Raw genomic sequence first — 25,198 nt, forward strand, 5'->3', positions numbered from 1 at the left:
TTGTGAAGGGAGGAGGACTTAACTTTAGCCAGGTAATTGCTGGAAAGCAATGATAAATCTCTGTCGCGCACACAGTCATTCTGCCACAGGACCCACAAACAGCTCCCTGTATAGCATCACTAAGTGAAGCTCATTTAGAAAGGTGGGCAAAAGCAAGGGTGCTGAAGGGAGAGGGGACTTTCCCCTCCTCCCAAGCTCAGACTCGTAACCCTTTCCTCTTTGGAAGAGTCCCCTAGGATCTGCCCTCACACAGCTACAGGTCTGTAGGCCATGTTCAAAAGACACACCTAGAGCTCAGTTTACCTACTGGGAACAATAGTTTCTTAACCTGCTGGGGTTTGTGCCTCTGATTCAAGAGTTTTCCAATAGTCCCTGGAGGGTGTGTCCACAAGCAGTGAGTTATCTGAGCCCGTGATGCCCTGGGCACCAGGAATATTCGTGGCTAGGGCTGGGCTCCAGCAAAATTCACCATCTGCCTCCCCACCCCCGCCGCCCCAGCCACACCACATGCTCTCCCCCTGCACTCCTCCCAGTCTCCTTGCTGCCCCAGGGCAACTTAAATTGCACCCACAGCCGCTGGCAGCACAGTGGGGTTGGAGTGGCTTTCTGCTACTTGCTCCCTGTGGCTGGCTGAGGCTGGAGGGGCTGGGGGAGAGTGTTTCTGTGCATGTGACCACCTCCCCACGCTGTGGGGATGCACATGCGGGGGAGCCATGAGGAGCAAGCAGCAGGGTGCTGTTCTAGCCCTGCTTCACTGCCCGTGGGAACACAGGAGTGGGGGAAGCATGCAATGGCAGCAGGTGTGCAGCACCACCTGGAGACTCTGCTCCCCCCCACACGCTACTGCCAGGGGGAGTCCCAGGTAAGGGTCACCCCCTCCCGCTTCTCCCACTCCTCTTTGTGCACCCTCTCCTGCCCCACACTCCCTCCCCACTCCAGCTCCCATATGCCCCCCCAGACGGTAGGAAGATGGACATCAGTGGCTTGATCAGTACCTCTGTGATCCTACCTATCACATATGCCTGTGTACAAGCCCTCCTCCCAGACTCTGCACCCCAATCCCCCACTATATCCCAGACCCTGCACCCAAGACTTCTACCTGGACCCAAGCCCCACCCCCCTACTCCCAAACTCCCTTGCAGAGTCTGTCCCCTCCTCTTCCACAACCCCCTGCTCCATCCCAGAGCCTGCCCCAAGCACCCAAACTCCCTCCCAGAGCCTGCGTGAGAGTGTGGGGATGTGGGCGCTAGAGTCAGGGCCTGGGCTCAAAAGCAGCCGGGGAGCTGTTCCTGCAGAACTGAAAGCTGCCGAGTGGAGAGGGACTCCCGGAGGAATATCTGTTCTACCAGTAGCATCACAAGCCTGCATCACGCCTTTTTCTTTGCACGCTAGACATTGGTGTGCTGGGGGGAGGGGCTGCTGGTCTTGAGCAATGGCCTGAGCCAGCTTTCATTGGATACAAAAAGGTACTTTCCCAAACAATTCAATGAGACCAAAATCAGGCCAGGGGAAAAGCCAGCTCCTTAACCCTTCCTCTGCCAGCCCACGAACTGAGTTGCTACAGAAACATTTTTTGTCAGGTGCTGGGAATATGTGACGGCCAATGCTTAACTTGATGATTGCCTGTTCTGCTCACTCCCTCTGAGGCACCTGGCATAGGCCACTGTCAGAGGATAGGCCACTGGGCTGATGAACCTTTGTTCTGACCCAGTCTGGCCATTCTTGCATTAGGACAAAAGTGTCTAAGGCATATAGACCCACATTCTCAGGAGTTTTAGGTGCCCATCAGAAGTAGGTGCCCATATATTCAGGAGGGGTTGTACCATAAACCAGAGCTGTGCCAGGTATCATTAAGCTTTGGGAGCAGCTCTGCGAAGCCACTCAGGACTCCAGGTAGCATGCCTCCTTTGTCTCTGAGCATGCTGCCACCAGGGCACAGCGTCCACCCAAAGGGAGGCAGGGCCCAAAGCAACCCTGTCAGTGCCCCAGGGAAGCCAGTGGGTCCCACACCCAAACTCTGTAGTGGTTCTCAGCCCAGGCATCAAATGGAAGGTTAACAGGGCACAGTCAAACAGAGCTCGTAAGCACAGAGAAGAGGAGCATTCAGTCAAGACCATCTTGAGGAGGGTGGCTTGAAGGGAGCCCAGAGCCAGAATTCTGTCCCCCACCCACTGAGACTGACTCATTTCCAGCTGCCTGCCTCATCCCACCTCCGACATTCCCCTTGCTCCTCCTCTGACTTTTGTCTCGCCTCCAGGGACCAGAGTCACTTAGTCGCAGCCCCTGCAAAACACCCCCTTACTCCCACCCCCTAAACATTGGTGCAATACACAGGGAAACTGAGGCACACACTGTATTCATGAAAAATAGTAAGACTCACATACAAAGTAAGAAGGGAAGATCCCCACCTTGTCACACAAGGTTACCCACTCACAATGCAAGTGGAAGAACAAACTTCCTATGGACAGGTTATTGTGTAGTCATCCATTGTAGCCATTTTATACTTTCCAAGAGAACCCTGGGTCTTGGCCTCACCTTGAGGCAGAATATTGGATCGCTGGTCTGTTTGTCCCAGTGTGGTCCTATCTTAAGAGCTTCTTAGAGTGCTTGGAAATTACTTTTGCAAGCAAACTTGTTCTAAATTGGAGCTAAAGAGACTAGGAGACAGGTTGGGGATTTGGGGTCCAAATCAGCTTAGTTCCCAAGCCCTTTTCAACAGACCGTGATGATGCAGGGGCCTGATTGTCCTCTCACAAGTGTCAGTTTTAGACCAGCATGCTCTCCCTGGCTTTTACTGAGTTAGTCACGATGTACCCCAGGGTGGGAGACTGTGGCTTTTGGAGTATACTTAGCTTAGCCATAAGGACTGCTGGTAGCAGGGGACAGAGGGAGGTGTGAATCCAGGGGCTGGTCTGTGAAAGATAAACACAGGCAGACATCCTCTGTCATTGGAGGCAAACTGCCTGCCCTGCACTTAGATCCTTAAATGGCAATAGTGTGGTTTTCTGTGATGGGGGCTGATAGAAGTGCAGTGTTTGCCTAGGACAAAGTTGGTTGTGCAGACGGAAATTCCTGCCTGGTGGGGTGAATTATTAATTAGTCCTTAGGATGGATCCCAAGAACTATGAAAACTTCTGTGAGGGGTGGGAGTGTCTTAAACCATTCGTAATTCCTGCCTGTGCTCTTTCCATTAATGCCCATATATGGAGCCCTTTCTATGTTTGAAGCAAATCAATCATGCTTCTGCAGAGCTTTGCTCTGTAGGTTGGTAAATATTACCCCAATGTCTCGGTCCTCTTCCCTGGAGAAATCATCCTGATTCCACATCAAGTTTCTGCTGGAACTAGAGGTGGGGCTCAGACTTCCTGGTGCCTTGTTATTAAATATTAATTATTAATAATTTGTACAAGTGGTGTCTTGAGATCCACTGTCATGGAGCAGATGCCACTGGCTGCTATACCAAACACAGAATAAAATGATGGTATCTGCCCCAAAGAGCTTACAGTCAAAGTCAAGCTACAGACGGAGAGCAACGGGGGAGGCCAAGGAAGCAGGGTCAATATTGTCTCAATGGATGCCACAGATAAGCATTGTTCTTGTATCACCATGCTATGCTGCCTTTTTCCTCTATATGCCCCGTTGCTACAGTACAGGTTCTTATTTAAATGAGAAGACATGTCTCAGGTCTGTCAGACATATGAAGCCTTGGGCAAAGCATTCCCCCAGGTTGTGCCCCCCTGGTTCTCAACAGGGCAGTCTGTCAAGAACCAAGGCACAAACTCCACATTGGCTGAGATGTCTGTACTTCTAGGGTCAGTATTTAATTGAGGCCTGGAGACCTAGGCATAAGGGGGTACCTGGTCTACCAGCATCAAAGCCACCTACCCATGTTTTCCTGAGGCCAGCTGTCTTTGGAGGTAACTCCTGTTGTAGAGACTCTCCCATCCCATTATGCTATCGTAACATAGCAGGTATGGGAGACCTTTTCTGATCAGGGGCCACTGACCCTCAGAAAAATCAGTGGGGAGGTCACATGTAAGTGAGAAGCAAAAAACCCCAAATGCCCCCCACCTCAGAATGCAGAATGGGGGTGCAGGGTCTTGCTGAGAGGGGACAGGGGATTGTGGTGCCCACCTGGACAGCTTCAGGACAGAGGGGGCTTTGTGTGGCTCTGCCCGCTGCAGGGAAGTGCTCCCTTCAGGTGCTGTGCCCCTCTGTTCCCATTCGCTGGGATTCCTGGCCGAGGGGAGCAGCTGGGGTGGTGTCTGCAGGGAGCACTTCCCTGCAACCTGCAGAGCTGCTTCCTCCTGCTGCAAGACAGAGCCCTGAGCTTGATTGGACCTGCAAGTCTGCACCACTTTGTGAGGCTGTGGGGGAGGCGCAAGTCGTGAGCCTCGCTGGCTGGATCAGGGCAAGCCAGGGCAGCCTGCCTGTGGGCCATAAGTTCCTCACCCCTGACTAACAGAATTGGGAGGAGTGGTTGTTTCAGAACCTCTCGAGTTAGCCATTGCATCATCAGCCTGCAGTTGGTTTGAACTGCTGCCAAAGCAACTCGTGATTTGCACGTCAGGGGATGCTCGGAGAGGCAGCTAGAGGTGAAATTTTACCCTTCCTCTGAGAGGTGGGATTGCACTTCCAGAGCTCTGAGCTATGGGATGGAGCTGGCGCAAATCTGAATTTGCCAGACCCTGTGATGTAGCAGGAGAGAGATTAGCAAATTACAGCTTCCAAGGCTAGGCTCTAACTCAGAGAGACAAGGTTGCCTTCAAGTGTTCAGTTTCTATAAAACGGTGACTGGGGATGAGCTAATTGAGCAATGGGAGAAAATCCAAGTTTAAAATAGATTGTCCCGAGAAGATCTCAGTGAAAATCCCCCCTTGAGTCCAAGAACTGAATGCTGAATAGAAGAGAACAGGGCTGTGCATTCTATGAACAGACATGGTAACAGGGCAGACTAACAGATTCAGCATTACTTTGCATTCTGGGCAGTCTTTATACTATTTTGACATGGCAGCATTTTACAACCACTTTGCAGAGATGTAAGTTATGTGAACCTGAATCCAGATTCACTTCCACTGGTCTTAATACCAGTGTAAATGCTATTTTCCTTAGAAAGCAGAGTTATCTGCCCCCAGCCATGCTCAGAATAGCTGAGCTCACCAAACAAATACCACATTAGCATTAGTAGCAGCTGCTGTGACCTGGTATTTTTGCATATTTAGCAACACTAGAGAGAACTGAAATCTTTGCAGCAGTTTCTCCCCTTCTACATCAAAAATGAAAAACTTCAGTAACTATTGGTATCTTTAAAAAGAGAACAAAAATTCAAACTGCCATGGTCCACAATTGTATTAAAATTGATTACTGAAAAAATAGATTTTTTCCTATTCCTCATAGCAAATAAATAATTTATAAAATTGATATTGGAAAAAAGATCAGTTTGATTTAAGTGTCACAAATATTTTGTAACAACAATATTATAATAAGATGGGTCTATTTCCAACCCTGAGAAACGGAAACGGCAACATCATTTTTCATGACAACATTTACGTATTTTTGACTGGTTCTAAGCAGCTTCAGATGACCTGGCCCTTTAGGTCAAAACTAACATCTTAAGCTTTTCCTAGGAAAACAAATACGCATAAGCCCATACAAAGTCTAGAAAACTTTGGGGGATTCTGTGACGTTCCGCAAGGTACAGTCGACTGCCAAAGGCACCCCAAACCCTCAGTTCCCAAGTTGTGGTGCTTTTTATGTTGCTTTGGTGTGAGAACTATTTGTCTGCCCTTCACACGTTCTTCAGCATGTGAGTCACCACTAAGTTCAGATCTGAAGAAGTGGGTCCGTCCCACGAAAACTCGTCACCTATTAAATTATTTTGTTAGTCTTTAAAGCACTACTTGACTGCTTTTTTGTTCTGCGGGCAAGGCCAGCCAACTCCAAGTCTCGGACTTTTCCCAGAAATGTGTGTTGTACTGCCCTGCACACTCCAGGCTGATACAAACATATAGAGAGAGTGCTTGTATTAATAGCTAATGATCTGCTCAAACTTCATTATCTCAAATGGAGTTCCTGAGACACGACAATCCAACCACACTGGTTTAGGTAAAACAAGTTTATTAGCTACAGACAGATGGATTTTAAACCATTACAAGTAAAGCAGTATAAAAGTTAAAAGCTGGTTGCAACAAATAAGGAAAAGACAACATGTATCGAATAACCTACTTTACATGCTAATTAAAATAAAAGGAAAGGTTTCTCTCAGCCGTTGCTTTAGCAATGTTACCATCTGGATTCCTTCCACCCAGGACCTTCTCCCTCATTCAGTGTTAATTTCCTTGTCCTCTTGGTGTTGTTGATATCATGAACAGAACTGAAGGAAGATATATCTTGGGGCTGCTCTTAATCTTTCTTAAAGCTCTCTTTTTCTCTGAAAATAACCTCCAACTCAGGTTCAGGAGACAACCAGTGTGTGGAGACAGGGAAACTTCAGCTAATACAAGGTGATCATCTGCTCAGTTTTGTTGACACCCATCTGAAGCATCAGTTTACCTTTTTTCCCTCTGAGGATCTGGTTTGAGGCTGTTTTCCCACAGATAAGCTATGTCTATATGAAACCCCTTACAGTAGCATATTTTACTGATGTTACCACTCTATCATGACATAATTAAACCACTCACAATGAGTGAAATAGCATCGTTGGTGGGATGAGGTGTCCCACCAACGTAGCACTGTGAACATTTCCACACGTTGCTGGAAAGGTGATGGTGAAATGTGCTAATGTCACTCGGTATGTTTTTCACAACCATAAGCAACATAAGTTTTGACGACCTAAGTGGTAATGTAGACATGACCTTAAAATGTGTCAGTAACAATAGTCTCTTATAACTTTATATACAATGTTGCCACATGTATTTTACCAGGACAATGAGTAGCAAATTATCAGTTTTCAAAGATACCTCACAAGGTAACCTTTGCACAAAAGCCATTATAGTTTTGTAAAAGGGGAGATGTAGGGACACAGACTGTCACAGCCTTTTCAAATCATTCGTTTTACTCGTCTTCATAAAAATGACACTAGGCTCATTCTCTTCTTACGTTTTAAAATCCAAACTTCTGAAGACTCCTTTGGGGCTTGATTTTTCCACGAATTCAGATGACAGTACTCAGAGCTGAAACTCAGGCTCTTATTGTCATTTGAGTCTTTGCTTCTTGTTCTTTTTAGCACATTTTGCTGATCTTATTCTCAAGATCTGGAATTAATACCAACATCAAACCATCTCTGATTTGTTTGTAAAATGCGGCATATGTGTTTGATGCTCTGAAGACATTCATATGACTGTTGATGGGAAACAGTACATGCTGGTAGAGCTTTGCTAATTTATCAGAGACAATCCTTGTGTTGGGGGAACTTGCATTGCAAGGCCTGATTCTGCAAACTCGCACATGCTTGACTTTGCTATCATGACTAGTCCCTCAAGCATGTGTGTAAACATTACCAGGGCGGGAGCTCAAGAGACAAGATGAAGTAGACAAACACCCTCCCAAAAAAATGTAAAGTAGCCTAATACCGTTTGTTTTCACTTCACTCTTCATAAAATAACCAGCCCCAGCCCCTGACCCTATCCTCCCCAGCAGTTCCCGCTCAGAGTTTTAAAGAACATGATTCAAGGTAAGGAACAATGTTCTCCCTGCAACACTGAAGATGGGAAACTGATTAGCTGAAAGCATGAAACTAGTTTCCTAGGTCTATAGCACACACTCTACACCTTAAAATATAAAATAAAAACAATAATGGTGAACAGTGACAGAGGGAGAGCCATGTTAGTCTGTATTCTATCAAAACAAAAAAGCAGTCAAGTAGCACTTCTCAGTCTTTAAAGTGCTGCTTGACTGCTTTTTTGTTTTGACTGCAGGTTACGTGTGTTTCAATGCCACCAGCCAGGACGGGCTGAGACTTTGCCATGTGGCAGTGTGAGCAATACGGGTAAGCAACACTGGGCTTGATTTCCCCGATGTCAGTGGAGCACCCCGTACCGCCCGCCACTACATGCTGTCTCCCGGAGCCTACACCCTTTCCCGCACCCCTCCAGCCCCCAAACTTCCTCCCCGAGCCTATCCCCCGGCCAGAGCCTGTACCCAACCCTCAGCATCTCCAGCCCCGCTCCCAGAGCCTTAGGCAGGGGGTGTGGGGCGTGGGCCCTGGGCACTGCCAAAACCTCTGCAAACCTCCCGCCGCTGCCACGGAGCTTGGCCCCACCCCGACCGACAGGTTCCTCCCGCGCACGCCCCTCGCTCCGCCTCCCTTCAAATGTTGCGTGTGCGAGTAGCGGCCGGAGCGCGGAATTGAGTCGCGCCGAGCGAGCCGGGAAGGGAGCGGAGCGGAGCGGAGCGGACCCGACCCGACCCCGTGCCTAGGCTACAGGCGCACGCAGCCGGAGGGAGACGCAGGGCCCGGCCCGGCCCGGCCCGGCCCAGCACAGCACAGCACAGCGGAGTACTAGGCGTGCCGCCCCTGGCCGGCCAGCAGGCGAGATGGGCCCGGGTTTGGCCGGCGTGCGGGCCAGCCTGCTGCTCTGCCTGCTCGCGGTGAGTCCTGGTCGCCCCCAGGGCTCCGGCGCGAGAGAGGCCCCGTAGCGCCCCTTCCTCGGCGGAGGAACGTGCCCGGACTTGTGCGCGCCCTGCCTCGCCCTGGCTGGGGCCGCGCAGAGCGGAGCGGGGCGGGGCGGGGCTGGGGCGAGTGTGCACCTGGGCAGGTGGGGGGCTCGCCTGGGCGCTCTTGAAACCGCTCTGTAGCGGGCGTGCTTGGGCGGGGGATGAAGGGGAGCTGGTCACAAGAAACCCCCCGGGGTGAGGTACAGCTCTTGTAATGCTCACGTGGCGGCTGTCCTACCCCCCCCCCCCGCACCTCGTGCTTTATTGGGGTTCAGGCCCGACGTTGCTCTGGGGTGTGGGTTTGCACCCTGCCGTGACACGGTTACAGCCACTTAAGGCTGTAGTCAGTACCTGCAGGGAGCTGGGGCCAGGTTTTGCTTTGCACCCTGGCGGAAGTACCCTGCTCAGCCCCAACTAACTGTCCCAGAGGCCAGGGGGCCTTTCCAGTCTCCTGGGTTCTGAGCATAGACTCCCTGTACAGATGGCTCCCGCTTGGAGTGTCACCGGCAGCCGCAGGCTCCAAGAACGTGTGGATGCCCTTGTTTCTTCTGAGGCCTGAGCCCTCAATTTAGAGAGCATTTGGCCTTAGTAACTTTTAGGGCCTGGCCCGCTGCTCTTACACAGGGACTTGCTAGCTTACTTGCTAATCTAGGAAGGCTGGAGTTTTGGGGAATGTGGTTCTTAGGGTGTGACCTTCCTGGTGTATTTTGGAAGCATGTACCCTCGCTGGGAGACTGCTAGGGCAAGGGGGAATGGAGAGTTTGTCATTGGCTTCAGTGGGGTCAGGCTTTCACTTCAGAGCTGCCGTTCTTGACTAGCTTGTGGATGAGCAAACTTTTTACATCAGGGCCCCATTTTTTTTGTCCCTGCAATTAGACAGTTTGGGGGCAGGGGCTCTGCTAATGTAATCCCAATGGATGGAAATTTCGGTTATGTTGATATGAAAAAAAAATCCTTTTGGCACGTGTAAGAAAATAAGTATGGAGAATAGAAAGCTTTATTCATCAGAATATAAATGTGAATGCACAGATGTGTTTTTAAACAAAAACAACATATTTCAGATGGATGAGCCTGAGACCCAGCATCTGATCATGGTGTGCCCCCCCCACCCCCTTATGAAATTTCACACACAGTCCCAGTGGGTCTGTCCTCTACTTTGTTCGCCACCGGGCTAGCCTGACATGCTGACCAGAATGGGGCCACTGGGCTATGGGCAGTGCATTTGCTTTTGGGTTTTGCCCTTGTCCATGCTGCAGCTGAAACTGAACTAGCCACAACTGTGTCCTAAGCAGCAGTCTTGTACCTTGTCTTTTTTTTGTATGTCCTTCCCTGTGTTTCTAGTCCCCTTCATTATACCCTGTCACTCCCTCACCTGTCCTTGCGTTCTCTGTCCAGTATGTTAAAACCTCTATGAACTCATCTCTCAGGTTCTAGCTTTCCTGGGGTAGCTGGGTAGAAGCTGCATCAGATATGACATTTTAAAAAAAGTGCAAAAAACCCCCAAAACAAACAAAAAAAAAAAAAATAGCTCCCAAGCAACATACATATGAAACAGTTAGGAAGTGCTGTTTCACCTTGAAGTCATATCTTAGCATCACCCTTTCCAGCCTCTTCTTGGTGCCCCATAATTGCTGAGTCGTGTCTGAACTTCACCTGGAGTCAGCTAACTTGTGTGACTAGATTGCTTCAGTTCAACTCCACCTGGAAACTACTCCCTAGGCTTTCACCTGTAATAATTTGGGGCCAAGTGTATGGCTTTTTTCCCCTCCAAAGCACCTAACATGCATTTGGGTACTTAACAAAAACTTCAGACTGTAATCTCTAGGGCAAGTGTTGTGTAAACTTGTAAGTGCTTTACAAACTCAGCTGTATTTTATACAGCATCTGATGAAGTGAGTCTGCTCACAAAAGCTCATGCTCAAAACTTTTCTGTTAGTCTATAAGGTGCCACAGGATCCTTCATTGCTGTATTTATATCCTTTCCTTAGCTGGTGTGAACAACACAGCTTTGTTCAGAAAGTTGTAAGTCTGTAAGCTTGGAAAAGAGAACTAAGGGGTGATATGACAAAGGTCTATAAAATCCTGACTGGCGTAAAGAGAGTAAATAAAGAAAAGTTATTTATTCCTTCCCAGAGCACAAGAACACCAAATAATGAATAGGTTAAAAAAAAAAAAAAGCACTAGTGTATTTTAGTAGTGTCTGTGCATTTGCTGGGAGACTTGGGGAGGGGCGGGGCGGAGTGGAGGTTTTGTTGTTCACGTCAGTGGTGCCAGGATTTTGCAGGTGTAGAACAAATGAAAAGGAAGTACTGTGTCGCACAAAGCTTAGTCCGTGCCGTGGAACTCCTTCCCACGGGACATTGTAAAGGGCAAGACTGTAACTGGATTTAAAAATTGCTAGGTGAATCCATGGAGGATAGGTCAAACAACTAGCCAGGTTGGGCAGGGAGGGTGTTCCTAGCCTCTGTTTGCCAGAAGCGGGGAATGATCAACAGGAGATGGATTACCTGTTCTGTTCATTCCCTCTGGGGCACCTGGCGTTGGTGACTGTGTCAGGGGACGGCACAATGGGCTAGATGGACCTTTGGTCTGACCCATTGTGGCCTTTCTTATGTTCTAGTACAGATTAACTGGCTACTCTTGCTCCAATACTTTGTTTTATTGGCAGGAGAGCAAAGCAGGGAGTGGAGCACTCAAGAACAGCATTGGCCATAAATTATAATCCAAGGACTGAAAACAGATCTGTTCTGTTGAGTATTGCACATGGGTTACTGCAGGTACTGTGGTTATGCTTATAGCACGTTTCCATCTGTGCTGCATAAACACATGCTGTGTGACGGAGTGCTCCAAGCCAATCTTGTTTTCATGTTGTTTCAAACCTCATTTGAGCAGGGCCACAGGAAAGACTTGTTATAATCCAACTCGTGCTAATGTCACATGCGTTCTCCTGGACTGTACATTTGAGGTTGCTGTTGGTGGAATTCATATCCAGCACCCATTAAGTGGTGGCCAGGCCTTGTTGTGGCTCTGTGCACAGGGATGAATTTCACAGAATACCATGCTCGTACTGTGCTAAGTTGCAGTCTGCCTGATGGACTATAACTGCCAAGGCTTGTCTTCTGTCGGGAGAGCTGTACTCTTTAGTCTCCAAGCTTGCACTGCCCCCCCCTTTTGTTTTTTTTAAACATCTTGTGTGAGCTGGGCGGGGTGGCCCTGGACAGCTACATATTAATATTGCCAGCATCAGTGATGTAAGAACATCAATCTCCCAAGTAGGGAATGATTTCAGTTTCCTGTTCTTTATCTCAAGAAGCCTTCCCCGAGCTATGTGACATGTGCCATTTACATTTGAGCTTTGTGTGCTCAGTGGAGGACTTCTGCTGGCCAGGCTGTGCCTGAGGTGGCCCAGATGTGCACCTGAGTAAACTGCTGGGGCAAAGTCAGTGTTGTACAGGCCTCAAAAGCTAAGCCAATTGCGCTGCAGGCCAGGAATGGATTCCTGTTGACTTCAGTGGCTCTTGGGTTAGGCTCCTGGACAGTGGGTTTTTCTTGTTGTTGGTTTTTCTTGGCAGATGAGGGAGGTAGCAGGGTGCACTTCACCCCTCCTCTTCCCATGTGTCTGAACCCTGAGCTGCAGGGGCCACCTCTGAGTGGAGGGGACTCGGTCCATCACTGTTGTCTCCGCTGGGTGGGAAGGAGTTGGGGAAGAAGGAACGTCTTGTGATCAAAACACAGGGTTGGGAGTAGGGAGGTGTGAATTATAGCCTGGATTCTGCCAAAGACACAGTATAGATACGTCTGTACCACACTAACTTCAGGCACTGAGCCTCTCCTGTCCACACCCAAATCAATGAGACTCGGCTCAGCGAACACTTGGGCTGGGTCTGACCCCCACATCCTGCTGCAACTTGGGTCCAAGCCCAATCTTCTTACAATAGGGACCAAAATCAGAGGGGCTGCATGGCACAATTTGGGTCTGTTCGTATGTGCTGTGACATCCAGTTCTAGCTACTGTGAGCTTAGGGTTATTATGCAGTCTAGATGCTCTGCATGGACTTCAACACTGAGTCCATCTCTGACGGCTCCAGGCTTGTAATGTAGAATAGACCTGCCCTGTGTGACCTGGGGCAAGTCTCTTAATCTTGTGTGGCTCTTTCCAAACTTGTAAAGTAGTGGCTCTGTCGCAGCCCAGAGGTAGCCGAGGCTTAGGGTATATCTACGCTACACAGTTTGTATTGAAACAGCTTTGTCACCAAAAGCCAATGCATGATGAAAGCTGGTCATCTGCACTTTTGTCGACAAAATACTTCTACCCCTGGTAAGGTTTTGCTATGTTGGCAGGAGGGAAGGGGTTAGGGACCCATGAACAACAAAAGTTTGGTCCCGCAAGTGTACCCGGGCCTTATTTAATGTGTGCTCGCCTTGTGAGGCGTACCCTGTGTTTGGCAGAGGCTCACAGTTTCAATTTTTATCCTTTGGCTCGGATTAGCTAGGGAGCTGCCTTGGGGTGGCTGCCTCTGGGTGTCACTGATAACATTATCTCATGTTTATGCATGGTCTGGTGCCTGTCTATTAGCTTCCTTGCTTGGCAAGTATGAAGTTGGATGCTTGAGGCCTGCCTAAGCTGTCGATTAAGCTGTTTGCTTCAGAGTTCAGGGTTGAAAATGGGGGTAACCTGTCTGTCCTGCAGGGTTGTAACTGCAGGTTGGGTGGGGTCTGTTACTGAGAGGCAAAAGCAAACTGTTGGTCGGGAGTTATAAAGCACTTGCGTTCAACTTGATGGCCCTTCTCTGGTTTGTCCATTTGTATCATCCACAATACCTCTAGAACGCCGCGTCCGATAGCTCCAAAATTTCAGAGACTGTTTTAGGACAAGAACCCGAATCACTTTTACTGGAGCTGGGGGAGACACATGGAGTCTTGCCAGCTGACTAGTATAGTCATAACTTTTAAGCATGCCTGCAATTGTCTAGATCAAGTAACTGGCTCCATTGACCCCTTCCTGCAGAGTACCCCTGCTGAACAGAATGTTGTCAGGTTACAATCTCCTGGACCAATAGGTGACAGGATGGGGATATACTTACCGCCCTTGGCAGAGGTGGAGAATAGGAATCCTGGTACATGCAACCCAGTAGGCAGGGGAAACAGAGTGGAGGCATGTGGGAAGCGGTACACAGAGCCCTTGATAGGTGGGAAAAGTGGGTGGGGGGATGGTGGTATGGGGTGAAGAGGGGACTGGCCAGCATACAGAGCACTTGCCAATTCGGGGGGGGGGTGTGGAATGGGGGAGCATACAGACCACCCTGGTGAGGAGGAGTCACACAGAGGCCCTGCATTGCAAGGGAGGGTTGGAAGAGGGCAGGCAGCTCCTGGGGGGTGCAGTAACTTGTCCGACACAAGTTGGTGTCTGTTCTCCTGGTTACATCTATATATTCGCTTGTAACCTCGCTGTCTCTAGAGGGATGCTCCCTGGTCCCCACCCAGCCTTTGCTGGCATGCAGCCACATGAGACTCTGGTACCCTCCAGGGACTGGGAGCTCTGTGGGTGGCATGTGGTGTAGGGTGACCCAATAGTGTTTGAGGGGATGATGCTCCTGTAACTCATGTCCTGTCTGAGCATCAATGATCCTGTGGCTCGGGAGGTTCTGGTCAACTTCCATCCCAATTGCCCACACCGTTACAGGTCCATGTGGTGTCCTTCCCTCCTGCCCTAAACCCCGTAGGGCGGTTCTACGCAGCTCCCTTGCAGCCATCTCCCATTTGAGGGGTGAATGAAGTGATCCAGTGTTTGAGGGGCTCTCAAGGTGGTGGTAGATGCCTCCACGTCAGGCTTTGACCCAATGCCAGCATTAACGAGGGGATGGCTGTGGCTCTGAGATGATGCGGAGGGGACCCTGGGATGAACTTCACTCTGTCCATCCAGCAGAAGGTCTGTGTGCTGGAAGAGAACAAGCGTCTCCCCGGCGGCAGCTGCTGCTGCTGCTTACTCTAGTGGGTACCTGAAAGGGCAACACTGATGCGCTTCCGTTTGTTCCTTGGGCTTGCTCTTGGACTGTGGACTGAGGGTTGGCCTGAAGAATGTTGTTTACTGATCTGAGTCATCCTCGCTGTTGGGAGCGCTAGTGCATCCAACCAGCTGCAGCTGGTTTCCTAGCTCACATCCTCACTTGTACAGAGAGAAAGTCAAGTGTGTTGGTGTGTTGAGGGGGATGGGAGAAGCTGAAGGGGTAGGGGGTGTTCCCTCTGTGCCACTTATGAAATGACGCGTGCTTTTAACTCTTTCCCACGTGGCTTCCTGCACAGGTTTATTTGGTTGTATTTTTAAAAGCTGCCTCTGGCTCACTCAGGAAACTTTCCTTTATGCTGAAGAGGTCTGTGTGTTGTGTTGGGCTGGCACAGGTGGTGCCAGAGGCCGGGGTGGGAAAATAATTTATCTTTTCAACAAGGCAGCCAAAGAGAGGCGAAGCTTAGTTTGGAGGGATGATCAAGGCCTGTGGAATGCAGAAAGTGCTGCTGGATTTCCTCCATTGTTCCATTAGTTATTCGTACGTTCAGCTTGGGGGGGAGGGGGGTAGCTGAGCTGGGCCTCTGCAGGGGAATCTAAGGGATGTTTGTCTTTGTACACTTCCCCCCCAGCTCATCCTTTCTTTGTCTTCCTGCTTTGAGAGAGGCCACATTCCCCTTTACCCCACACCTGCTTCTGCAGTTGCACCGGGCTGAGCCATAGCAGGTAGACAGACACTACCTCCTTTTTTGTCTTTCTCTTGCTCCTTCCCTTTCTCCCGGTAAGACAGGCATGTGGGTGGCAGGGGAGTTTGATTGCAGTTGGATACTTTTGTTCAGGTGTGACTAAAATAAGAACGCTCCATGAAGAGCATCAGGAAGGGGTAGTGGCAGAGACTGGGGGCTTGTTATGGAAAGGGCCACCCGGAGGAGAACGCTTACAAAAGCTTCTTCTCTCCTGTGCTGAGAAGAGACAAGAGACCCGGTGACTTCTGGGAGTCTTTTGGATTCCTGTCTCCTCCCAGCAAGAGGGCTTTCCCCGTCCTGTTGGGCCAGCTGGCTTGCCCAGGAACTTTAGGGCTGGAGGCTGGAAAAGCTGGCTGCCAGGCCTTATGACCTGCAGTAGCTACAGGGAAACTGAGGCATGAGATGCTCTGTTTTCTAGTGGGGTAGGTAACAGAGCCTGACTCTGTAAAGATACTCGGGTAAAAGTGCAACACTACTGCTGTCCTGCATAGGGAATGGCTGTGCTGGAAGGTAGTATTTTGTCTTAAGAGAGTCCAGGATATGTCCACCACAATGACTCAAACCTGATCTCTGAAGTGAGGTAATGAGCTTTGCTCTTGTGCTGATGCAACTCCTGCACGTGACCAATCAGAGAAAACCGCACAGGCCAAGCTTGTAAAGCAATGCACTAAGCTCACCAAATGTGGTGTGGGATTTCCTGACCTAGTTCAGACAAAGGGGAAGAACTCAAGCTTACCTCGTTCTCAAGGCTGTTCACAGAGAACCTTCTTGCCGGTCATGAGGCTGCAGCTTGCAGCCCTCCCAGCACGCTCTCGGTGTCTGTCTTGTGGCGTAACTGGCATGCTTTTAGCATCTTAGGAGTGTGTGTGTGTCAGATCTGCTTTTGTGTGTGCCCCCTTCCTCCACCCCATCCCAGTGGCTCCTTAGTTCATGCCCCCTGAACACAGGTGGGAGAGAACAGTTATAAGAAGATCTTTTGATAATCCTGAGGCCATCTGGGACACCCAGGAAATGTTTATTAACATCAGTGTTCACTCTAATCTCTTTAGCCACATGTGGATTTTTGTCCATGTGTGGAATAAATTTATGTACACTGAGGTGAGTGCAAATGTGCACCACCCATAGAAAGAAAAATCTAGCTGTAGGAGCTTTGCTAATTAGTTGGGCGGCATTTGAATGTCTTCTGAGCGGCCGTCCAAGTGCACAGCTTACAGGGAACACTGGCTGAGGCCCTTGTAGGTCCCTGAAGAAGTGTGCGCATAGAGAGGAAACTGAAGTGCCCAAGGTGTCTCAGTAGCACAGCTGAGAACCTGGAATTCCTTCCTCTCTCTTGTCCACATCTTTTTAAATTTATTAATTAATTCATTTTTAAATTTGGAGGATCACCATGCAGCTTTTTTCCCCCTTCCACATGCTTTCCAGCCTTCAGCCAGACGCTGTCACTTCGGCAAATCAGCCACACAACTCGGCTGATCCTCGGTGTCTTATCTTTGCAGCGTTGCACCACGTCAGCATGCGTCCCACTGGCCCAGGATCCAGAGGGGGCCCGCAGAGGCGGGATCCCTGAAGCCTTGAGTCGCAGCACAGAGGGTTCTGATTTCTACAAGCATGAAGATCGTCTTTGCAAGAAGTGCGCTGCAGGTACAAGGCTCTCAGAGCTGCCTTGTCTGCTGTACTCTGCCTGAGCTGTTTGAACCTCGGCATCTGTCACTGCTGCTTCCAACGTGATTCTAAGTTATCCAGACTATTTATTAGAGTATCCATGTAAACGCCATTTGGAACCTAACCTTAACTCCCTGTTCCCCAGTCTAATGACTTGTTGTGTGGGACATGTTCACACTTAGCAGTTTTGAGTTTGCCTCTTTTTGTTTGTGACTGCAGCGCTAGCTCTTTAGTCATGGGAATACCACCTGTGTACTCTGTCCTTGTGGCAGTGTAGCTGCACCTCCTCCCATAAGGGTGTAGGCTTAGTGTATGTGGACATGGCAGTTACAGCCATGGAGTGATCTCAGACCTCACAAACACCATGGTCCAAGGCCTAGAGCAAAGGTGCCTGTCCCAGTGTCTGAAGCAGGAGACCCTGAGGCTTCATGGCCTGACAGCCAAAGTCTATGAGCAGCCCTTAGCTATAGGGCTACATGGCCTGAGAGCCAATCTTAAAAGGGCTGCCAATGGGGCAGGGGGATCTGACTTCCCCACCTGGCCTCTCGGGGGCCCACCCAACTGCACTGGGCTCTGACGCAGGGCTTTGGTGATGGCAGATCAGTCTACCACTGGCTCAGAAGGGAGTCACAAGGAAATATGCTGAGATGTCACTTGAGCCCTCCCTGGGTCACATCCTACCGTGCTCAGTGGCATGGCAGCCTATGAATTCTCGGGGGGGGTCTCCAGGTTCCTCAGCACCATTTGCTCTCTGTTGGCTATGGAGGCTTATTTTGGTTCTGGGGGCAGGAGGGATGGGTCTCTTGCTTCCTCTGTCATGGTCTTTGGCTGGTTCTCCCACCACACGTCCAGCCCAGAATGAGCTGAGTTGCTTCCTTTTTCTACTGCCCCAGCACTTCGAGCGTGGCTGGGCATGGTGGGAATTTCTCCGCCCACATTGTGGTGTTCCCCCTTCTGGCTTAGTGTGGGGTATGCACATCCCATTGCAGTCCTGTATCTGACTCTTCACATTCCTTCGTCTTTCCTGCAGGTTTCCATCTTGTGGATCACTGCAGTACCCCAAACACCAGTGGGAGTTGTGCTCCGTGTAAAGAAGGGCTTGAATTCACGGAGTACCCCAATGCGCTTCCCAAGTGCCTGAGTTGTCGGGTCTGCAGAAAAGGTACAGAGGAGGAAATCAATGCTGGAGTCCTGCCCTGCACCGAGGGCTGTTTTTCACTATGCTTTTTCGCCATTCTAGTTTGAGCCAAACTCTGGAGCGATTGTAAGTTCCGTGGCACAGGTGGTTGGTTCTGTTCATACAGTACCTACCACTGTAGTCTTGTGGTCGAGGCCTGGGGCTGTTTGCTGCTGCTTCTACACTGGGGATAAGTGGCTTATTCTGGGGTGCAGAATTTTGGCTGAGGGCATATGCATAAGTTGCATGCACAGCACCTCCTCATGGTCTGTTCTGGCAGGATTGGAGTTTTGGCTTTTGGACAGCAGAGCAGGCATAGCACCCTTGACTCCATTGTACTGGTATATAGCTAATAAGATACATTCAGCCCTAGCATATTACACTATAACAAAGCTTGGGCCATTGACAGGGCTTTAATGGAAGACCTTGAGCTCTGCAGCCTAGAGTTAGTGTAGTGATAACTGTCACCTGGCAGCAGTGGTAGGCTGTTATCCTCTCTGTGGACCAGCTGCTGTGCGCACAGATGAAGCATATGCTTGACAGAGAGGCTGGTGGGGTAGGGCTTGCACTGGTAAATGCCCATTTCACATATTGAACCACAAACAAATGCTTCCACTGACGATTGAAGTGTTACTTTGCCCATCTGTACAACATGCTGCTGGAGACCTTTACTAGAGTTTGGTTTAAGGCTACTTGCTTTTTGTATTGAGCAGTTACAAAATTTTTGCTTTGAATCTCAACATGTAGCATTTCATTGCCTGCCCCCTCCATAACTCTACAGCTGTACTAATTTAACTGGGGAGGATGCTTAAATCCACATCAATGTCTGTCAGCATTAACACGACACCTGAATTCTGCCCATCCAATGTACACGTGTAAGATCCACACTCTGCATCCACCCTTCAAGAGCCATCAACCAGCATCTCCTACAAGAGTGGATGGCAGGGTGGGGAGTAGAGGGGAGACTTTGGCAAAGTGCTCTGGGTAAACTTTATGCTGAGGAAAAGTGACTCAGTCTTGGCTGCAGCAGCAGGCAGGGTCCCTAGTTCCATAAAGAAGGAACTAGGCACCCTGCCTCCCAGCCTAAAGAGAGGTAACAGCCGCACCTCGTCAGACAGCGCTTTGTGCTCGTTCTCCAGTGATGCTAGCTGTGTTGGATGCTCTGCCCTGACAGTGAGCTTGGGTGGGGTGGAGTTACAGCAGTTTTTTTTTTTTCTGTGGTTTCCAGATGAAGTGCAGCTGAGTCCATGCAACAGCAGCAAGAACACACAGTGTGCTTGCAAGAATGGAACCTTCTGCTCTCCGGACCATCCCTGTGAAATATGTCATAGGTGCAGAACCAGGTCAGAGCTGCTGCTGTGCTGGATTGGGGAGGAAGCAAGGGAAATGCATGTCCCAGGCATGGGGGAGGCAGGTGGGTCATGCATGCTGAGGTAGAAGCATCTCATAGCTCTGCTCTTCAGGCTGGCCTCTGACTCTTGTAGGGAAATCTGTGGCTTCCCTTGGCTGGCTGGCCTCTTGCTTATCGATTCCTGTCTCTTTCCTAGTTGTCCTATAGGAGAAGTGCAGGTCAGTTCCTGCACACGGCAAAGTGACATCCAGTGTGCGCATCCTACCGGTCCTCCTCCTGCAGCAGGTAAGGGCAGAGGGCTGTTTGTAGCCATGCAAGCCTCTACCAAATGGGTAGCTGCATGCTGAGCTGTGGCTGTATCTGTGGAATGCAGGGCTGTAGATCAGGGTTCCCTTAAATTTTTTTCTGTCCTTGTGTGGAATACATTTGAAGTGCACCACCAGTAGAAACACACATTGCTGGCTGTGGGCTCTTGTCCAATCAGCTGGACGGCACCTGAATCTCTCCTGGGCAGCCACCCAAGTGCTCAGCTTACAGGGAGAACTTCTGCCGATACAAATTACGTATCTACAGCAGCGAGCCGCAAATGGGTGGGAGCTTGTGTTTCACTCTGGGCTGTGTTTGAAGGCCAAAGGTGGGCATTTGGGCTCCCTGGGTCTTATTCTGTTCACGTGCACCAGTGAAGGGTGAGTGACTCTGCTGGAATTGCTGACTGAGGAGCATCTGGTTGTAGTGTTTCATGGGTGCATTCTCCATCCTGTTTCTTCTCCTGTAGGCAGCATTACAGCCAGGATAGCAGTTGGGATTTTAGTGCCATTGCTTCTATTGGTCTTGTTATCGGTCTACGTGTGGCACAAATGCAGTCACAGTTACTCTTCTGGAGGTAAGAGGCGCCCCCAGGGCAGGGGCGGTGTGGCACTGAAAATTGCATGCTGAATCCACAAAAATCCACCTTGAACAGAAATGTGTGTTCAGCCTTAACTAGAACGTTGTCTGTCACTGACTGTCTTTTGCTCTCAACCCGAGGGTCCAATCAGCATGAAGCTGTGGCCTGTGGGATAGCCTTGGGGGACATGCAAGTAATATGTATTACATGGGCTGTGACATATGGAGATTTGCAGCCTGCAGTGGTCAACCTGAAGAGAACCACTGCCCCAATGTGATAGGGATGAGCTTAGCATGTTGGGTGTCTGGCTGGGTCGCAGCAGCCAACTCAAACGGCTTTAGTGTGTGGTCGGAATGAGTTGGCTTGGGCTTGGCTGCAAGCAGCTGCCTAAGGAAGAAGCTGGAGGCTCAGCAGAAGGGGTGAAAGCTGCTGATCGGTTCTCTCTTCTCTTCCAGGCAACCATACAAAGAAGTCAGCCAGCCTGAAGGTGAGGTTGCTTTACTGTGCCGCTCAGCCTGGGCAGAGCGGGTCTGATCAGCCTTTTTACTTTCACTCTGTTACTCACAATCTATCTTCCCCTCCTTCCTACCGGGCTTGCAAAGATTTGTCTGTAACTGGAAAATGTGAGATTCCCTTGGGAGATCTGCTTTAGGCCCAAGTAAGGATGCTGCTGCCCTGGGGCTTCCAAGGACATGGGAAGGGTGGTGTTTCCTTTTCTCCCTTCCTCAGAAAGGGAGGCGTATTGAGCCAGAAGCTCTTGTAGCCACTGGAGTGGTGAACAGGGAAATGAAGTTGACTCATGGCAATCTCTGGCCATGGCGATTTCTTTTCCTGCTCCGCCGCCTCCCATTTGGCCTCTGGGAGATAGCAGACAGCTGCATAGAAGCTAATACGTTGTTGCTTTGCTGCCATCATGAGAAAATCATCCCTCTTTTTCTTCCCGGGAATCTGCCATCAGTCACAAACACAGCAGGCTGTTTGCTTGGCACGCCCACGCTTGTGAGGGGTGTCTGTTCCATAGCACACTCGTTCTTGTGTCTTCGGTGGGGGCGTGGCCATGGGAAGACTAGGGTTAGGTTCGGATATGATGGGAGGAAGGGAGAGGCGTATGAGGCCTGGGATATGGCCCTGATGGCAATGAACTCCTGCAAGTTGGTCTCCTGAGAATTACTGCTGGAAGCGGTGTGCTTTGCAAGCTGGGTATAGTCCATATCTGTCCCTGGGGTGGGTGGGGGTTAGATGCTACCACCCCAGTAGAAATGCAGGGGGGTTGGGGCCCCTCTTCCAGATGAGGAAAGATGCTCAGATTGAGCAGTCTCACTTAAGCTCTGGGACCACATCCAACCCTCCCCGGTCTTGGATGCTGAAAGCCAGAGTTAGGGGGCAGGGGGAGTCCATCATGGTAGCATCTGAAATCTTCCTTAAGTAACTCTTCAGTGGGCAACTCTGCAGTCCTGTTCCCTTGGAATTGGATACCTCCTGGGATACCGCTGGCTTTAAAGAGCTGGGGCTTTTTTTGGTGTGCTCCTCAACCCAGGCTCATGTCCTGTCACGGCTGAGACGCTGCACGCAAAGGAGGCAGGGAACACAGGACAACAAGCGGAATGAGCAGTGGGATCGGGAATCTGGGAGCAGGTTGCTGGCTGTGTCAGACCCCAAGGAAACAGCAAGGGAGGATAGCCAGCGTGAGACTGCAGATCCTCCCCTGGCACCCAGTGCCTCAAAGCTGGAGGTAACTTACTCTTGTGCCCGGGGACAACTGGGGGTGGGAGGAGGCACTGATCATGTGACATGCCCATGAGCCTGGGAAAGGGCCAGGACGACTCCCCTTCTCGACTCCCCTGAGCGTGGGCCAACCTGTTGTCTAGGGTGACAATGTATGTTTCCCTCTTCCCAGGTGTTGCCCGGAAACCAAGTGTCTGAGATGACCAGCAGGAGGAGGAAGCTAGTTCCGATGAATGGGAAGGACCCAATAGAAAGTAAGGGATTTTTTGCTCTGGCCTGTTTGTAGTGCTGTGGGATGTGGTATAGTGCTAATAGGTGCCCTTCTGGCCCAGGTGAAAACAGGGCTGGTCAAAATGTTTCATAAAACGCTTGTACTAAAGGGTTATTTCCCCTCTTCTCCTCCTCTTCCCCCCCATAATCTTTTCAGCTGGGAACAAATCAAAACAAACTTTCATTTGGGGTTCAGGTTTGATTTCTTTCCTTAGAAAAAGGTGGGGGTGGAGGGGAACATGGTACTAGACTTAAACTTTTTGGACAGAAAAGAATAAAAGCAAACCAGTCCCTTTGCGTAAGCAGCCATGTCTTGGGGGAGACAGGGACCATCTCCCCTAGCTCTAGATAAGTGTTCCCTCAGCCTGGCAAGCAAAGGATCCCCTGAGGAGAAAGAACCTTCGAGCAGACCACTGCCCCCTTATATCTGGAGTGTTCCTGACTGTGTCAGACCTCAGGGATAACTGTGCATCCAAAATCCATGTCCCAGTGAGTTTCCTAGCCCCTGTTAAGGTTCTCCATGGGGGATGGGAAGGAGGGAGGCTGGCACATTGTATGGTCTCTTGGTGACAAATAACTGTTTCTACTAAAAGAAGTGGGATGAGCCTTTAACAGAGTAATAGCAACAAAAGTGAATCATCTCCATGCTTCAGGGCATGATGTGAGGACAGGAAGAAATATCCCTTTTCTCCCCTGGGATAATACTACTCTGAGTCTTGGGTTGTGCTGGTGGGTACACCGAGGGTCTGCTGAAGCTCTAGAAGTAGCAGGCCTGCTGCAGCATGCTGGAATATGGAAGCCACGGGAAGAGATTTCTGTGTTAGGGACACAGAGTGTAAGGCACTTCCAATCTACGCTCTTCTCATGGGGCGCTTGTACCTTGGCTCTCCCCCAGCTCTGCGGCGCTCCTTCGACACCTTTGTTCAGGAAGTGCCCTTCAAGGACTGGCGAAGGTACGTCCGAGCCCTCCTCCTCACAGAAAATGAGATTGAGATGGCTGAGAGGAGCGACAAGTACTCGCAGGAGCCGCATTACCAGATGTTATGCACCTGGCAGAACAAAACAGGGGCGGGAGCCTCTGTCAACCAGCTTCTGGAAACACTGGACAAGATGGATCTGCGAGGCGTTGCGGATCTTATCCATGCCAAGCTTATTGGCCTTTATGAGGAGGAAGAATTAAACTGACCCACAGGGTGGGATTGTGCTCTCCAGGCCAGAACCACAAATCCTGGGTATCTCTTGGCCTGCTGCATGAATAAGGCATGCTGGGAGATCCCAGCTGGGCTGGGGGGAGTGGGCCATCCCCTGGAGATGACAGCCTTGCAAGCGCTCCAGGAAGAGTATGTGATGCAGCAGAAGCAGTTGAACAAACCACAGGTGTTTTCCCTGAACAGCAGAATCTGTTGCTCTGAGATCTCCAGGCTAGGATTTCCTTGTATCACCCCCACCCTGTTTCAAAGACTCTGCTAATGCATTAGTATTAGATGGAGCACCAGTGAAATCTTCTCCTGGTGGTACTGGCATTGCTGGACTCCTCTTGGCTGCAGGGGTATGGCTGTTGCCAGCGAGTGAGATCTAGGACAGGCAAAACTGGTGTTTGCCATTCAGGGAGATCCACCTAAATCTGTGATACCCCCTGCTGCTGCAATTGCTGCGTGCCCTTTTACCCTTCTGGGAATCTTGACTAGCTTCAGCTCGCTGGCCAGAGCCTCTAGCAGTATCTCAGGTAGGTGGGTTTTAATTGGGTCTTTTGTTACTTGCAGTATGTTTTTAGCGGTAGGTCCCTGTTCCATTTGCTGTAGTGTAGGACTAGATAATTGAGACCTGAGGACTGTACTGGAGTGAGGGGCAGATGGTACTGAAACTATGATCCACAGGGGTGTCTGTCTCTGAGAAGATGCCAAATCCCAGCCAAGAGCAGCGGTGGCACTGTGGTGGAGGTACTATGTGGGACTCGGGACACCTGGGTTTATGTCCATGGTCTGTCAGACTGTATGTGGGACCTTGGGCGAGTCCCTGGGCCCATCTGTGCTTCCTGTCCCCTTCTGCACAATGGGGCCAACAGCACTGCCATCTTAACTTGCAGGTGTTACTTTCCTGTTGGGTGGATAGGGACATACTGTCAGGACACGAGTCCTGTATCTCTTGTACACAGTGCAGGGACAGTTATTGGCTGTGAAATTAACTGCTGTTACTGAGCCGGCTGTAGCTGCTACAGGGGCACCCCTCCAAAAAGCTAGACTAGCACCTGCAGGCGGGGCTTGGCTACTCTCGCCAGCCTCTGCTCAGCATGCAGCGTAGACAGCAGTCACCCTCCGTCCTCACACCCAGCATCTCATGGGAGACTCGGGGCTTGAATGTCAGATTGCCCCCTCAGGGCTTTAAAAGCTGTGCATAAAACAAGAGGCTAGAGTAGATGCTATATTTAAGTATTTATTAGGCATTTTAAATGTATTAACTTAAAAGGTAATATAAAAATAGGATTGTATTCCTTTGTCCTGTGTGTGGTAATTGTTTGTACAGAGTTCTGGCCCAGCCAGTTTTTAAATATTTGTTTTTATACATGATTTGTATGAAGGAAGAATAAACCTTTTTTATACGCTACCATTTCTCATTTCTTTCCCTCTGCCTTGAGCCGCAATAGTGACTTAGTGGGTTTAGTGCTCTGGGTGTCAGTGGAGACCAAGCTCTGACTTGAGTGAAGTCACAGGTGTTTATACCA

At 50.0% G+C, this 25,198-nt stretch overlaps 1 protein-coding gene across 4 annotated transcripts in view; it reads left to right on the forward strand.

The window, feature by feature from the left end:
* Positions 1–25,080, forward strand: part of LOC142004182 (tumor necrosis factor receptor superfamily member 10A-like) — a 68,127-nt gene extending 43,047 nt beyond the window's left edge. For 2 of the 4 annotated variants that reach the window (XM_074981663.1, XM_074981661.1), the window contains 9 exons: positions 16,902–17,046; positions 18,098–18,229; positions 19,473–19,587; positions 19,792–19,880; positions 20,371–20,478; positions 20,937–20,968; positions 22,019–22,213; positions 22,379–22,460; positions 23,372–25,080. In XM_074981663.1, the coding sequence (XP_074837764.1) occupies positions 16,902–17,046; positions 18,098–18,229; positions 19,473–19,587; positions 19,792–19,880; positions 20,371–20,478; positions 20,937–20,968; positions 22,019–22,213; positions 22,379–22,460; positions 23,372–23,661 (1,188 nt within the window). In that variant the 3' untranslated portion in view covers positions 23,662–25,080. Of the gene's footprint in view, positions 1–8,338; positions 8,590–16,901; positions 17,047–18,097; positions 18,230–19,472; positions 19,588–19,791; positions 19,881–20,370; positions 20,479–20,936; positions 20,969–22,018; positions 22,214–22,378; positions 22,461–23,371 lie in introns of those variants that run through there. The other 2 variants (XM_074981664.1, XM_074981662.1) reach the window with 2 other exon arrangements.
* The last annotated feature ends 118 nt before the right edge of the window (positions 25,081–25,198 follow it).

The sequence above is a fragment of the Carettochelys insculpta genome, chromosome 31, assembly GCF_033958435.1.
Source record: "Carettochelys insculpta isolate YL-2023 chromosome 31, ASM3395843v1, whole genome shotgun sequence".
Taxonomy (NCBI): domain Eukaryota; kingdom Metazoa; phylum Chordata; order Testudines; family Carettochelyidae; genus Carettochelys; species Carettochelys insculpta.